Below are 14,433 nucleotides of genomic sequence, written 5' to 3' on the forward strand. Positions count from 1 at the left end.
GACTGAAGCCCCCAGCAGGTGGAAGACGTGAACTGCATGCTGCCCACAAGCACGTAGACCCCAGAGCAGCTGGAACCAGAAGGTTGATGATGTTGACCTCAAATTATCTCACCACCAACCAATCGGAAGAATGTCCACAAGCTGACCACACACCCCTTAACCTCCCCTCCCTCACCCCACTCTTTTGTAATTCACTTTAAACATTTTTTAAATTTTATTTTGGGACTATAGTTGGTTTACAATGTTGTGTTAGTTTCCGGTGTACAGCAAAGTGATTCAGTTATATATACACAGATACCTTTTCTTTTTCAGATTGTTTTCCCATTTAGGTTATTACAAAATTTTGTGTTTTTTTTCGTTGCGCTGTGTGGCTTGTAGGATCTCAGTTCCCTGACCAGGTATTGAACCCGGGCCACGACCGTGAAAGACCAGAATCGTAACCTCTGCGCCAGCAGGGGACTCCCTAGGTTAATAGAGAATATTGAGTAGAGGTCCCTGAGCTATACAGGAGGTCCTCGTTGATTGCCTATTTTGTATATAGTTGTGTGTGTACGTTAGTCCCAACCTCCTGATCTGTTCCTCTCCCCCACCTTTCCCCTTTGGTAACCATAAGTTTGTTTTCTATGTCTGTGAGTCTGTTTCTGTTTTGTAAAGAAGTTCATTGGTATCATTGTTTTAGATTCCACATAGAAGTGATATCATGTGGTATTTGTCTTTCTCTGTCTGACTTTTTTCCCTTAGTATGATAATCTCTAGGTCCATCCATGTTGCTGCAAATGGCATTATCTCATTCTTTTTATGGCTGAGTAGTATTCCATCGCATGTATGTACCACGTCTTCCTTATCCATTCCTCTGTCGATGGATGTTTAAGTTGCTCCCATGTCTTGGCTATTGTAAATAGTACTGCTATACATATTGGGGTGCATGTGTCTTCCTGAATTATGGTTTTCTCAGGGTATGTGCCCAGGAGTGTGATTGCTGGGTTGTACGGTGGCTCTAGCTTTAGTGTTTTGAGGAACCTCCACACTGTTCTCCATAGTGGCGGCACCAGTGTACATTCCCACCAACAGCCTCACCCCATCTGTAAACACCTTTCCCTGAAAGCCATTGGGGAGTGGGGGCCTTCTGAGCCCTAGATACCTGGACCCCTTGCTTGTTGCCCTGCCAGAAACGCGGCACTTTCCTTCACCGTGACCCGGTGTCAGTAGATTGGCTTTAGTGCGTGCGGGCGAGTGGACCCAAGTTTGGTTCAGTAACAGCGTGTTTGCAGACAAGCAAAACTATCACCTCTCCTCCTCTCTTTTCCTCCTGTGGATGCAGTTTAATATAACAACGGCTGTAGCTCTAGTGCAGAAATATCAGTAGAGTGAAGCACAAGTGCTTTGTCAACACAGTCCTTTCGGCATGAGAGTCACGTGGAGAAAACATTACAACACAGATGCCTGGACCCAGCCTCACAGATTTATTTCCACAGCACTGAGCTAGGGCCTAATTTTAACTTTCTCAACTGACATGCTTCGGATGTGGAAATCTCTGGGTGGGACGTGCCACCCAGGCCGGTGCCGTAGGGGGGCTTCAAGGCGTCGTTGAATGAAATAAGAAGGAAGGAGGTGAACCGTGACCTGGATTTCACCCAGGCATCCTCTGGCAGGGCTGTGGCCAGGCCATGGGTCCACAGCTGAGCGGACGTCTGTGTCAGCCTCCAATCCTCCTGCCAACGCGTCCGTGACAACCCCTCCAGCAGCCCGGTGCTGCCGTGGATAAGCAGCCCTGGGATCGGAGTTCAGCCCAGGCACCTACCTGGTACATGCATAGTGCATGTGCTGGTGAGGAAACCGCCCTCTCAACCGGGAAGCCTGGAGCACATCCTCCCGTACAGCCCTCAGAGGGGACCAACCCTGCTGACACCTTGATCTCAGACTTCCAACCTGCGTAAATGTCGGACAGTGCATTTGTGTTGCTTAAGCCCGCCAGTTTGTCGTACTTGGTGACGCAGCCCAAGCAAACTGCTACGACCTGTATTTTGAAAAAGAAGAAATTCACATGTGACGGTCGCTTTCCTGCTTCCCCTGCCTTTATTTTTATTTTTTAAAAAAATATTTATTTCTCTTACGCTGCGTCGTGTCTTAGTTGCGGCATACGGTCCTAATTGCCCCGTGGCGTGTGGGATCTTAGCTCCCGGACCAGGGTTCCCGGGCTTCGAACCCACGTGCCCTGCATTAGAAGGCGGAGTCGTTACCACTGGAACACCAGGGAAGTCCCTCCCCTGCCTTCAAATTAAGACGTGTCGCTGAACTTCAAAGAAGAACCTGTCCTTTTCTGTTAGATTACAAACTTGAGTTTTCTTCTTAAACGTTGCGTTTCCGGTTGTGGTAGATGAGTTAGTGTTGAAAAAAATGGCTGAGAGACTTTAAGAGGAAAAGGATTTTACAAATCCTGAAGATGGGTGCCAGTTATCGTGATAAAATTGCTATGTTAAGAGAGCAAAAATAAACAGGAGACAACACAGATAAGTACTTAGGAAATGCAGGATGGGAAAGGCTTCTTCAAGTACAGTGTCAAAGCAGATTAAAAGTATTAAGTGAAAGTGAAAGATTTGAACACAACATACTTTTTAAAGTGTGTGTATAAGAGAATGTGAGAGTAAAAATTTAAAAAGATAAAGAACAGGGATTGACAGATACACACTTGTATATGTAAAATAGATAAACAGTGATGACCTAGTGTATAGCACAGGGAACTATGTTCAATACCTTGTAATAACCCATAATGGAAAAGAGGCTGAAAAAGAATACATATATTCTTACATAAATACATGTAACCGAATCACTTTGCTGTACACCTGAAACCTTGCAAACCAACTATACTTCAGTAGAAATAGAGAACTGACAAAATAGGGGAAATATCTGTAGTTAATAGAGATGCAGATACACAAGCAGAAAGCTTTGTTTTGTAAATATCCATATATATGAAGAGATCCTAAAGAAACCAAACTAAAAGGTGGCCGTTGCTGCTTCTGGTCAAGGTGCAGTCGCAGGGTCCAGGTTTACCCTCCTAGCTTAAAAGAGCTTTAAAAAGGGGGAAATGTATGAAATGACGGTTTTCCGCCTTTTGGAGAGAGGGGTGAGTCATGAGGGACATCAGCTCACTGCTGGACATCCTATACATTGGGATGACTCCGTACTTATTCCCTTTTTTAGAGCGTTTCCTCAAGACAACTGGTAATAGAAATACTTCCAGAGAGTGTCCAGGGCAAAGTACAGGGCAGGGGGCTGGGGAGCCCAGCATGTCCCTGGGCTGAAGGGATAGAGTGAGGTGTTGAGGTGGGCACAGCAGCTGGGGTTCACAGGCCACCCCAGTGTTCTGCTGAGACCCGGTCGGTGCACGTGGGTGAGCTGAGAACTGGAGGCCTGGTGGCGGGCTGATGGGCGCGCTGCCCACCCACGGTGCTTCCAAGCAAGGTACTCCGTGTAGCTGACGTCTTTACGTGGTGAAAATGGAAAAGGCGAGAAATGCACCCTGGAGGTTTGCCAGGCTCTGGCTCAGAGGAGGCGTGGTCGCTGTCATTCCCACAGGAGCAGCATTTCATCGGTGAGAGTGTCGCAGTTCTGCTGGGGAAATCAGCAATGGGTTATGTGCTTATTCATTTGGACGAATCATCACTTCTTATTTCCGTTTTTAGAGGATTTCCTCAAGACTCTTGTAATAAAATAGTTCCTCTGTCCCTTTAGTAAGTATCTAAATCTTTTAAAAAGCTAAATCAGTCTCTTGCCAGCATTACAACCCAGGAATGTGTTTGTTAAGGACCTGAGAGCTATCTTCTTTATCTCTGTCACCGGGGGAGTTTAGGCTAGGTGTTAGTCACTTTGCTCTGAGCTGTAAGTACCTGCTTATCCTAGAGTTAGGAGCAGTTGTCTTTCTCCTTTGGATAAAGGGTATTAACTAGCATGGACAGCCACCGAGATTACCAGGTGAATTTAGGATATACTCTGAAAGAATGTATGCCATTTTTATGGTGTTGTCAAGTCTTTTCACATGAGACAAGTTCCCGTTTATCTTGAGAACATGTATGCAACAGAATTTATCTGCTGAGGTATAAAAAAAAAAAAAGGTGAAGTTGATTTCATTTGCACAAACATTAGTGCTTCGCCTGTGGTGCACAACACAGTCTTGTTTAATGTTTATTCAACAGTAAACCGGTTTCTTTATGTCTACATTTGTGTAGAGGATTTTCTCGGTTGGCGGGAGATTTTATTTTTTATTTTTGTTAATTACTTAATTAATGGGACTGCACTGCGCAGCATGCGGGATCTTAGTTCCCCAACGAGGAATCAAACGCGTACCCCCTGCAGTGGAACCTAGGAGTCTTAACCACTGTATCGCCAGGGAAGTCCCTGGAGATTTTATTTTTAACTTTTCCCCTAGCAGCTTTTAAGGAACAGTTGGCCAAAAACACAGTTATATTATCTCACCCCCAAAATAGTGATAAATCATTACCCTTATGATTTCATTTTTGAGAAATGATATTTTTACCTAACATAAACAGTATCTTCGTTAAGAGGTAAGATCCCAGGTGTCTGTTTTCTGTTTGTGTGTACCTTCTGATTTTCGTACAGTTTTTAAAGTGTTGGTTGTGCAAACAGCTACAATTTCTATTTTCTTTTCTTTTCGTGGGTAATATTAGTTTGTATCATGGCTGGGCATTTATTGTATCCTAGGATTTGAATTACAGTTGTAGCGTTTCAGTTAAGCTAACGTGATACACTCCTTCCCCTCTCCTGGCGGTGGGGGAATCTCAGATGTAACTCGAAATGTCTCAGGGCAGGGAAAGGACCAGGGACCCTGGAGGCCATCACACAGCCCCCGCTTGAGGCCGCAGCTTTCCTTGATCCCTAACAGGAGTGAAGACAAATGGGCAATTGAGTCCCTGGTCCAGACGGCCCACCGTCGCAGCACAGCAGCTCCTCACTGCCAGATGAGATGAAGACATTTACGTCGCTCACTAACTGGACGGCGCGGAGACTTCTGGGAAATAGAGTCTTGGTACTTGTTTCGCTCTCCGGTCGGGCTTTGGCAGGCGGACTTCCGGCGTCCTCCTGCGCAGGTGCGCCTCACGGTTTCTGAGGGTTGGCGCACGCGCGCCGTCGCCGCGCCGCCTTCGCTTCCTGTGCGTGCGCAGGTCGGCTATGGTCGTCGTTCCGCCGTTTTGGCCTCTTGCCGAACATTTCGGGGCTTGCGGGGCTGGACGCCGTCCGGCCCGGCCGGCAACAAGCGCGAGCGGGGTGTGCGGGCGAGGGTTCGCGCAGGCCGGGCGGAGGCTGGAAGTGGGACCACCGAGCTTGAGCCGCGGAGCCCGCGGCCTGGGCCGGAGTGGCCGAGCGGCCGGCGGCGGTGCGCGGCATAGCGAGTTCCCGGGAGAGCCGTGGGCCTGAAGGGAGTTTGTGCCGTAGGCCCAGAGCCGGCTCCTCGGGCCCAGTGGCCTAGGGAGGCGGAGAGGAGGGACCCCGAGAGAGGAGCGCGCCGGAGGAGCAGCCCTCGGACCGGAGCCTCGGGAGCCCGGGGACGGTCAGCGAGTCTCGACGGGGTTGGTGCGTCTGCGTGCCTGCAGGCGGTTGTGGACCTTGCGGCCGTTGCAGAGCGGGCTTGGGTTACCCCGCCGCGGGCCCCGCGGTAGTGCGATCGGGAGGGTTTGACCGCTTCCCGGAGGTGGATGGGCCGGGCTGGAGGGCAGGGCCGGCTACTCCGGATGGGGCTCCCCTGGGACTTGTGAGCTCCGGGTGTTCTGGGGGAGCAGGGGCCACAGACTCGGCCGGGACGTGCCTCTTCCTCCCTTCCGTCCAACCCCGATCCTCCACATCCTCTTGTCGCCGTGTCGGCATCTCGCACGTGTCTCTCAAGGCGCGTCACCACCTTGGTTGTCTAATCTAAGCGTCCCCTGCCCCCCTCGGTTGTTCCCTGTGGATTCGCACAGTGTAATCGGTGCAGGATGAGTCTGCAAGGCTTCTGTCCTGCTGCCTCGCTTGAGGAAGGAAGAGATTTGGCCTGAGAAGGGAGATGACTTGTCCTAGATCCTCACCGGGTGTGCACGTGCAGTCGCTACAAGGAATCTAAACTCCTAGGGCAGGTGTTCTGTCCACTTAAAGTCAGTTTTAATAAAAGTGTTTTTTGAGCGTCGCACTTAAGTTTCTAAAGTTTGTACAAATAATTGAAAGACTGAAACGCACTTGAGTGTGTCCCTTTATTCTGGGTATGCTGTGGATGTCTAATCTAAGTTGTTAACAGACTTAGAAGAGTTAAACTATAAGCGTGTTTTAATTTCATATTTAATGGCGGAGGATTATTTTCGTAGGACTCAATGTACACTCGCTGCTGAAAAAAGTATCCCCTCAGGTACCCCAGCCACGTGGGAGTTACAGACCTGAGGGTGGTTGCTCCCTCCTCATTCTAACAGGCCCTTCTGAAGAGGAAATGGCGGGTCTCCCACAGGTGTCTCTTGTGGAGCGCGGGGCGGGTGCTCGTGCAACCCCGAGCCGCTTCAGTCGTAGCTTCACTGCCTGCGTTTTCCTTCTGCAGGTCCGCCTCCACTGTCACAGTCCTGCACGTTGTTCCAAGAGCAGCGGAAAATGAATCAGCCCCTGGTGAGTTTTGCTGTTTACTTATTTACCTGCTGCTGTTCTTTTGTGATAACACCTTGGGAGGCGAATAGTTCAAAACGTGAAATGGGAAAGTCGGAGTAGGGAAAAGATGTGGTTCGACAAAGCGTAGAGGAGCAGGTCAGTACCAAGTGTTTCTGGCAAGTTCCACGTGTAGATCCCACGATCCTCTTATAGACACAGTACAAGCCTCGTGTTCTTGACATCTGTGGCAAAACGCCATCCCTTGCTTGACTTACATTGTCCTGCCGAAGCACTTTTGTTCTCGGGCGTTAAAGGTTTCCTTGAGGATCCCGCTGTAGGCCGCTAGCCTTCCTGAGCCACAGCCCCTAACGTGTTGACATCGGTGCCTTCCTTGTGCTTCCCGTAAGCCGAGATCATGCCTTCCAGGGAGCACTCAGGGCATAGAACTTTTCTGTTCAGTAGAACACCGTTGTCACATAGGTACATTGTTTTCAGTGCTCAGTCCAGGGACGCAATGAGGAGCATCTGGAAGCACAGCCTTGTCACCCTTCCAGTAAATTTCCCTCTTTGTCACTTACAATCTAACAGGGTCGCGTTACACACCATGTAGTGATGTCTGTGGCAAAGATTCCGTGTTTCCCACCTGTATTGTATCGTGCAGCCTGCGGTCTTGGTTCTGCCCCTCCCCGGAACCTGATCCGGTTGAGGTGACCTGGCATCCAGCATACAAACCAGTGGCGATTTGCCAGTCGTCACCTCAGACCACTGTCGCCTTCCCATCTGCAGAGTCTGCTGTGTTGGTTTCTGTGACAGATCTCTCCTTGCTCTCTTCCTGACTGATTCTTTCTTCCCCCCTCTTTGTGTGTTGTCTTTTCACTCTTGGTTCATGACTCTTCAACCTGTCTGACTTCGCCTTGTGGTGCTTTTTACTTCCAGCTCTGTCAGTTCTCCCAGCGGGACCAGATAGATGCCTCTGTCCAGCCACTTGCCAGCATCTCTGTGGAGTTTGTCCAAAGGGCACCTCAAATTGCTAGATCCAGTAGATCCAAGAATGATTACTTACAGCTCCCCCGCCCCTTGCCTTCTCCTTTTGTCCCTGGCGGCTCATCGTTGCATCATCCACCCTGTCACCCTACCCAGAAAAATGGGTTCATTCTAAAGTCCTTCACCAGCCTCTGTTACCACGTTGTAGTATTAGGCTTGTTAATGTCGTAGTCTAAATGGTTTTTAGTCGTTCCCCCTCATCCCGTACTTGCTACCATTAAAATAGCTGATCTTTTCATTTCTGTAGTTACGGAAACTTTTTTTCTGTGCTGCTCTTTCCTCCAGCAGCTCAAGTGTATTCTCCACGCTGAGTATTTCTCCTAAAATATTAAGCACAGCGTTTTGTGTGCATGTGGGAAGCACTTTAGAGGTTCCCTGGGTGACTGGACAAACGAGGTTGCCGTTCTATGGAGCCATTGACCATCGAGCTGAGCACTGGGGGGAGGTCGTATCTCGCTGATGATGCGTTTGGATGGATCTGTGGGGTAAAATCCTGATCGGAGACGCTTAGGAGAGAGGAGTGGGAGAACTGGGTTTGTTCTGTTCCCAACTGTTTCAGGATGTTTTGCTGTGACAGGGAAAGAAGAAATTGGACAGTAGCTGGAGTAGGAGCTGAGGTCCGGGGAGGATGTTGTGTTGTGTTGTGTTGTGTTGTGTTTTGATGGGAGAAATAAGAGTCGGAATGATCCAGTAGATGCGTGTGGGGGAGGGGAGAGCTGCTGCCCGGGGTGCTGGAGTGGGGAGGGGATGGCAGAGCTGGGTTGCAGGTGGGGAAGCCCTCCGATGGCTTCTCTGTTCTCAGGGAAGCAGCTCCTCAGCTGAGGGTGAGGGTGAAGTTGGGGGTTTGAGGAGAGAGCAGAGCTCTGGGGCCCAGTGGACATTTTCTGCTCTGCTGATGGAAGGATCCCTAGAGGAAGTGTCCTGCTTGCCTCGCTGTTGGCTTGGAGACCATTCACAGCATCTAGTGTTGTGTCTTTTTTCTTAGACATAAACATCAAATGTTTTCAGCTTCTGCATGTGATCTTAAGAAGCAGTTCTCTGCTTCCAGTAGCTTCTCTTCTACGCAGGGAAGGCACTTCACAGACATCATTACAGGAGAGGAAGAGAATCCTGCCCGTCAATGTGTAGGGAAATCCAGAGTGCTGACAAAGCAGAGTCTGGTTTTATTTATTTATTTAGACTTTTATTTATTTATTAATTTAATCATTTTTAGCTGCGTTGGGTGTTTGTTTTTGCCTGCTGGCTTTTTCTCTAGTTGTAGCGAGTGGGGCCTACTCTTCGTGACGGTGCGTGGACTTCTTATTGCGGTGGCTTCTCTTACTAAGGAGCACGGCTTCTAGGCATGTGGGCTTCCATTGTTGTGGCTGGCGGGCTCAGTAGTTGTGGCTCACAGACTTAGTTGCTCCGCAGCATGTGGGATCTTCCCAGACCAGCGTTCGAACTCATGTGCCCGCCTTTGACAGGCGGATTCTTAACGACTGCGCCACTGGGGAAGTACGAGATCCTGGTTATAAATGCATCGTCACAACACGTGGCTCAGTGACTTGGGGAAGGGTGACGGCCCTCAAGTGACCAGGACTTGGGTAGCTGCAGAGGTTGGCGAGGCTCTCAGAGCAGCGTGAGGTGGACTGGATGAGACTCCTGAGGTGCTGGTAAGGACCTCCTTCCTTAGGACGTGGGCCTCCCGTCAGGAACAGCGGGACGTGGATGCAGGCAGACCCTGAGGTTGACTGAAGAGCCTCCCCTCTGTGCTGGTTTTTGTTTCATCCTGTGGAGAAACTGAAACCTTGTAATCGGACAGTGAGTCATCTGATCTAAAGATGTCATGTGTAGAGACCGTGGACGGCATGAAACACGGGGTGGGGTGCGGTGGGTCAAGTCAGGGGGACTCTGGGCTCCAGCGCGCTGCCCGACAGGAAGGGGCTAGGCCGCGGCGTGTTCCCGCTGGTCCTAGGCCCCGGTAAGCAGTATGGACGTTCCCTTGGGGTTTTTCTGAATCGTGAATGAGGTTGAGAGTATTTTCACATGCTTAGAAGCTGTTTCTTCTTTTTAATGGATAGACAGTTTTTAGAGCAGTTTTAGGGTTCCAGGAGAATCGAGCAGACAGCAGTTTCCTATGCCCGTCCCTCTGGGTTCCCTCCCTTGATAACCTCTCAGGCCTGTGTGGCGCGTCATCGCAGTGATGGATCAGCATTGACCCCTGATTCTCCCGTGGAGTCTGTAGTTTATATTAAGGCTCCCTCTCTGTGTCCTACTGCCCAGGTTTGGACAAGTGTGATGACCTGCAGCCACCACTGCAGTGCTACCCAGAAGCACTTCACTGCCCGAAACATCCGTGCCGGTCACCTGTTCATCCCCCACAGTGTCCCCGAGCCCCCGACAGCTGCTGATCTTGTTACTGTCTGTGTATTTTTGCCCTTTCCAGAATGTCACGTAGTTGGAATCCTTCTGTCTGTGGTCTTTTCAGACTGGTGTATTTCTGTTTTTATATGAAGGGCCTGTCATGTGCATTGCCCGTCTTCCTGCCCCAATACTGTCTTGTTTTGTTTTGTTTCGTTCTGTTTTGTTTTCCTTGTCTTATTGGCTTTCAGAGTCGTGTTAAATGTTTCTAAATTTTTCCAGTTGGGGTCATGTTAGTAAACATTGTTTTCCAAAGTTCATTGTCTTTTTCCTGTATTTTCCAGCATTGCTATGTAATTCATTACTTTTTTTTTACTTTGAGAGGTTGAATACTATGCATTTCAAAAGTTTCTAGAAATCAGCACGTTTGTGTGGGTAAGAGTCCTAGTTGAAGAGCACCCTCCTTGGTCAGTACTGAGGTGCAGCTTCTTTGCGGGCGGAGGCGCGTGAGAGGGGAGGAATGCGTCGGTCTCATGGTTCCCTTTCTGCTGGGTCTCAGTTCCCCTTTCTGGTTCTGGGCAGTGCATCAGCCACTCTCCTGGGACAGGCCAGGCAGGTAGGGTCCTCGCTTCCTGGCTGTGGAGGCTGTGTGTGTCTGGGAACACCTTTCTTTTTCCCTGACGAGCGAGAGGACCCTTTTGGTTGTGGAGCGGCGTCCTAGGACTGCGGCCCCTGGGCCCCCGCTGTTGTGTGTCATTTGGGCCCCAGCCATGCATGGGAGATCTCTGACACAGGGACGCAGCTGTTAAAGCCCTCTTGGGGTTTTGTCACGTACAATCCTCTGAGGAATACTCCTTTTCTCTAATGGAATTCCAGTGCTTAAGCTTTCTAGCCACTCATGAAAAGAATCTCAGAAAGGAAAGGAGACCCGTTCTCTCTGCCACCAAGCAGGGGAGTGAGCCGACACTGTGAACGTAACGCTGAGAAAGTGGCTTGTGGGAAATGTGTAACCAGTTCTGAGTTGTGGGATTACAAGGCTGTCTGTGTGGAATCTTACTGTACCAAGTGGTCTTTTAAGACACATACGTCGTGGGTTGTTCCCTTGTGTTTTGAAACTGACCTAAAACCCCTCAGTATTTGCAGTTCTGATTGCTTTCTTAATTTGTTATCCAGGTTTCCTGACATCCATTTTTTTAAGTTTAAAGTGCAGTTTTCTCATCTTCCCTTTACATAAAAGTGAATGTGGGCAAGCCACTTAACCCATCACCAAATAGAAAATCATCTGGAACATTCACATGAATGCTGTTTTCAAGCAGCAACAGTGCATATATTTTTATGCCCGTTACCAGTGAAAACTATAATGTTTTCTTATTGTGCTGTTTTTTTCTCATCCGGCAAAATTACAAGCAATTAGAAAAGCCCCTCAAATCACACATTTTGTGAAATTACAAATGCAGAACCGGAAAGGAGAATAAGGTGTGCGTGATTCTACTTATGCTTTAACATGAGAGTACTTCGTGGTCTGATCCCTCACTCTCTTGCATTTGCTAATAACTTTCAGTGTGTGAACGTGTGGGCCCCCAGTCTTCATCCGGGCAGCCACAGGTGTGTCCAGTGACGCCTGAATGGAATATGGGCAGAGCTTCTGGAAGACTTGCTGTCGATTTCTGAGACAGGCTTCTCGAGGCTGAGCCGAGGCAGTTCTGCACAGACGCTCGTCTGCCTTGGGCGGCAACCAGCTCTTCCCCCCGCCCCGCTCACCCCCCACCCCCTGGTGTCCTGTCAGCAGGTGGGCACCCTCAGCCTTCCCAGGCCAGCAAAGCCTGGGTCCCGGACGTCTCTGCATCTGGAGCTGGGGGTCAGGTGATCTGGCATCTCAGGGGACCTTGCTAACAGGACCCATCCTGCCTCTTCGATTGTTACACATAAAGAACTTTGATTTCCAGTCAATGTCAGGAGTTTGTTGCCATCTTAAACGGCCTCTGTGCTTGGCGTGGTCTTTTCCTTAACCTCTTCCACACCATTCCTCCCTCCACGTTCTTTTGAAATCACCTGAACTTTTTTATGTTTAACATGCTGGTCCTGTGTTGTATTCCTTTGTTGGCAATTGCATAAACTTAACAGCCACATTACATTTAGTTATTTAAATTTACTTCTCTGTTTTCTGCTTCATATTTGTCCTCTTTTCACGAGTAATAGGATACACTTTAGATTATCAACAATAATAGTAGGTATCATTGAGAAGCATTTTATGTCCAAAGAACTATGTTAAGTGCTTTCCATGGATGAACCCATTTGATATTGACCTGTATCATTATGTGATAGGTACCATTATTATCTTTTTTTTTTTTTTTTTTTGCTGTACGCGGGCCTCTCACCGTTGTGGCCTCTCCCGTTGCGGAGCACAGGCTCCGGACATGGCTCACGGGCCCAGCCGCTCCGCAGCATGTGGGATCCTCCCGCACCAGGGCACGAACCCATGTCCCCTTCATTGGCAGGCGGACTCCCAACCACTGCGCCACCAGGGAAGCCCCCCCATTATTATCTTTATTTCAGAGGTGATGGTACAGAAGGAAACAGTTTGTAATGACTGGTGTGAGTGTTCGTGAATTTATTCAGAAGATCCACGCTAAAACGTCTGGGTGTGGCAATTTCTAGTTCTTTTGTGAGCTCTCTGTCCCTTGTCAGGAGTGTGCTTCTCCCCTGGAAGGTGTTCATGGGAAGAAGGGATTCCAAGTCCCCAGCTGGGAATTAGGGGCAGCTCACCCAGCTGTCCCCGACAGCTCGTTTGGCAGGTCAGGGTCAGACCACTCCAGGCTTATCTTCATAGTAAAATACGGAACTAGGATGTGTTGCCTGGCTTGCTTGTTACTTCGGGAAGTGTGGCCAGTACTGCAGCTCAGCTCCTTCTGTGAGCGGTAGGAGAAGCTTAGGACAGGAATGGGACACATGTGTCCGGAGTTTAGGAGAGAAGCCTGGGCTGGCGATATAAATTTGGGAAATGTTGACATGTAGATGGTAATTAAAGCCATGAGGCCAGATGGGATCACCATCAAAGCAAAGTGTAAAGGAAAATAACTGAGCCCCAGGTCCCTCTAACTTGAGGATGACTCAGGGGAGAGGAGGAGCCAGCAAACGAGACTGAGAAGGAGTGGCCGGGGAGGTAAGAGGAGGACCACGCTGTTAACAGTCTGGAAGCCAAGCGAAGGGGCACAGTGCATCCCGGGTTGGCACGTGTGCCCTCAGGCCTGTGCTCCTCGGGGGCAGGGGCTTTGTCTGCTGTTGTAGGTCCCCAACAGCCAGGATTGTTCCTGGCTCACAGTGTAAGACAATATTTTCTTTCTTCGTTGTACACTGAACGAACTCATAGCAGTGTATTGCATTTATTTTCCTCCCACGAGATCCATAACGTAAAAGAGGTATACAGTGTTAACTTTCTTGGTGAGCTGGGTGAGCTCTTGTCCCCCTAAGTCTTCTCCACGTCACCCAGTTCCCATCACGGTGCCATTACAGGGGCCAGTGTCATTCAAGGACGTGGCTGTGGACTTCACCCAGGATGAGTGGCAGCAGTTGGACCCTGAGCAGAAGATAACCTACAGGGATGTGATGCTGGAGAACTACAGCCACCTCGTTTCTGTGGGTGAGGAGAACCTGCTTTCTGAATTGCTGAGATAAACAGGATTTCCCTCTAACTTACTGACTTTAACTTTGAATTTAACGGGACAAATGTGAGTAATCTGGGGCACCAGGCAGGAGGGCATTTGGTCTTTGCCTCCAAGTAGGTTCTAATTTTGGTACAGCACAGATGGCCACTTCTGTTGTGTAGCTCGAAAGGCAGCCCTTTGCTTAGATGACAGATCTGGAAGCCCAGCAGCCAGGCTCAAGTTCTCTCTCATTTCTGTTAACAGGGTGTCACATTATCAAACCGGAAGTTATCACCAAGTTGGAGAAAGGAGAAGAGCCATGGATAGTGGGAGGAGAATTCCTACTTCAGAGTTACCCAGGTGTGTGAGTGAGGCAGTGAGGAGGTTGGTAACTCAGAAGTGTTTTTCCCTGGAATTTTTTAATGGTGCCAAGCCTTAGAAGTGACTAAGGAGAGTTGCTCGTGTGCTGTAGCTACACGAATCTCACTCCCAAAGACTTCCTCCTTCCCCACAAAAGCTTATGTTGGTAGAGCTCCTCCACGCTTGCTTCTACCCAGAACCAAACCCACTCACTTCCTTCTTCCTCTTAAACCTCAGATCCTCTTGTTCTTACAGCATATTCAGTAACCTCTTATTGTAGATTGTTTTTGCTTTCAGCCATTCATAGTCTGTTACTAGAGAATAACTCGTGACTCTCCATATTCTTTTTACTTCCCTTTTTTCTTGTTTCCCATGAAATGCCTCAGACTTGTTTCTGTCTGCAGTTTCACTTCTCACTTCTCTTTCC

At 49.1% G+C, this 14,433-nt stretch overlaps 1 protein-coding gene across 8 annotated transcripts in view; it reads left to right on the forward strand.

Annotated features, from left to right (window-relative positions):
• Positions 1-14,433, forward strand: part of ZNF12 (zinc finger protein 12) — a 62,476-nt gene that overhangs the window by 25,765 nt on the left and 22,278 nt on the right. For 4 of the 8 annotated variants that reach the window (XM_070043569.1, XM_070043571.1, XM_070043564.1 and 1 more), the window contains exons 1-4: positions 5,187-5,589; positions 6,575-6,639; positions 13,516-13,642; positions 13,911-14,006. In XM_070043569.1, coding sequence (XP_069899670.1) covers positions 6,625-6,639; positions 13,516-13,642; positions 13,911-14,006 — 238 coding nt within the window. In that variant the 5' untranslated portion in view covers positions 5,187-5,589; positions 6,575-6,624. Of the gene's footprint in view, positions 1-5,186; positions 5,590-6,574; positions 6,640-13,515; positions 13,643-13,910; positions 14,007-14,433 lie in introns of those variants that run through there. The other 4 variants (XM_070043570.1, XM_070043566.1, XM_070043565.1 and 1 more) reach the window with 3 other exon arrangements.

Source organism: Globicephala melas, chromosome 15, assembly GCF_963455315.2.
Source record: "Globicephala melas chromosome 15, mGloMel1.2, whole genome shotgun sequence".
In the NCBI taxonomy this organism is placed as follows: domain Eukaryota; kingdom Metazoa; phylum Chordata; class Mammalia; order Artiodactyla; family Delphinidae; genus Globicephala; species Globicephala melas.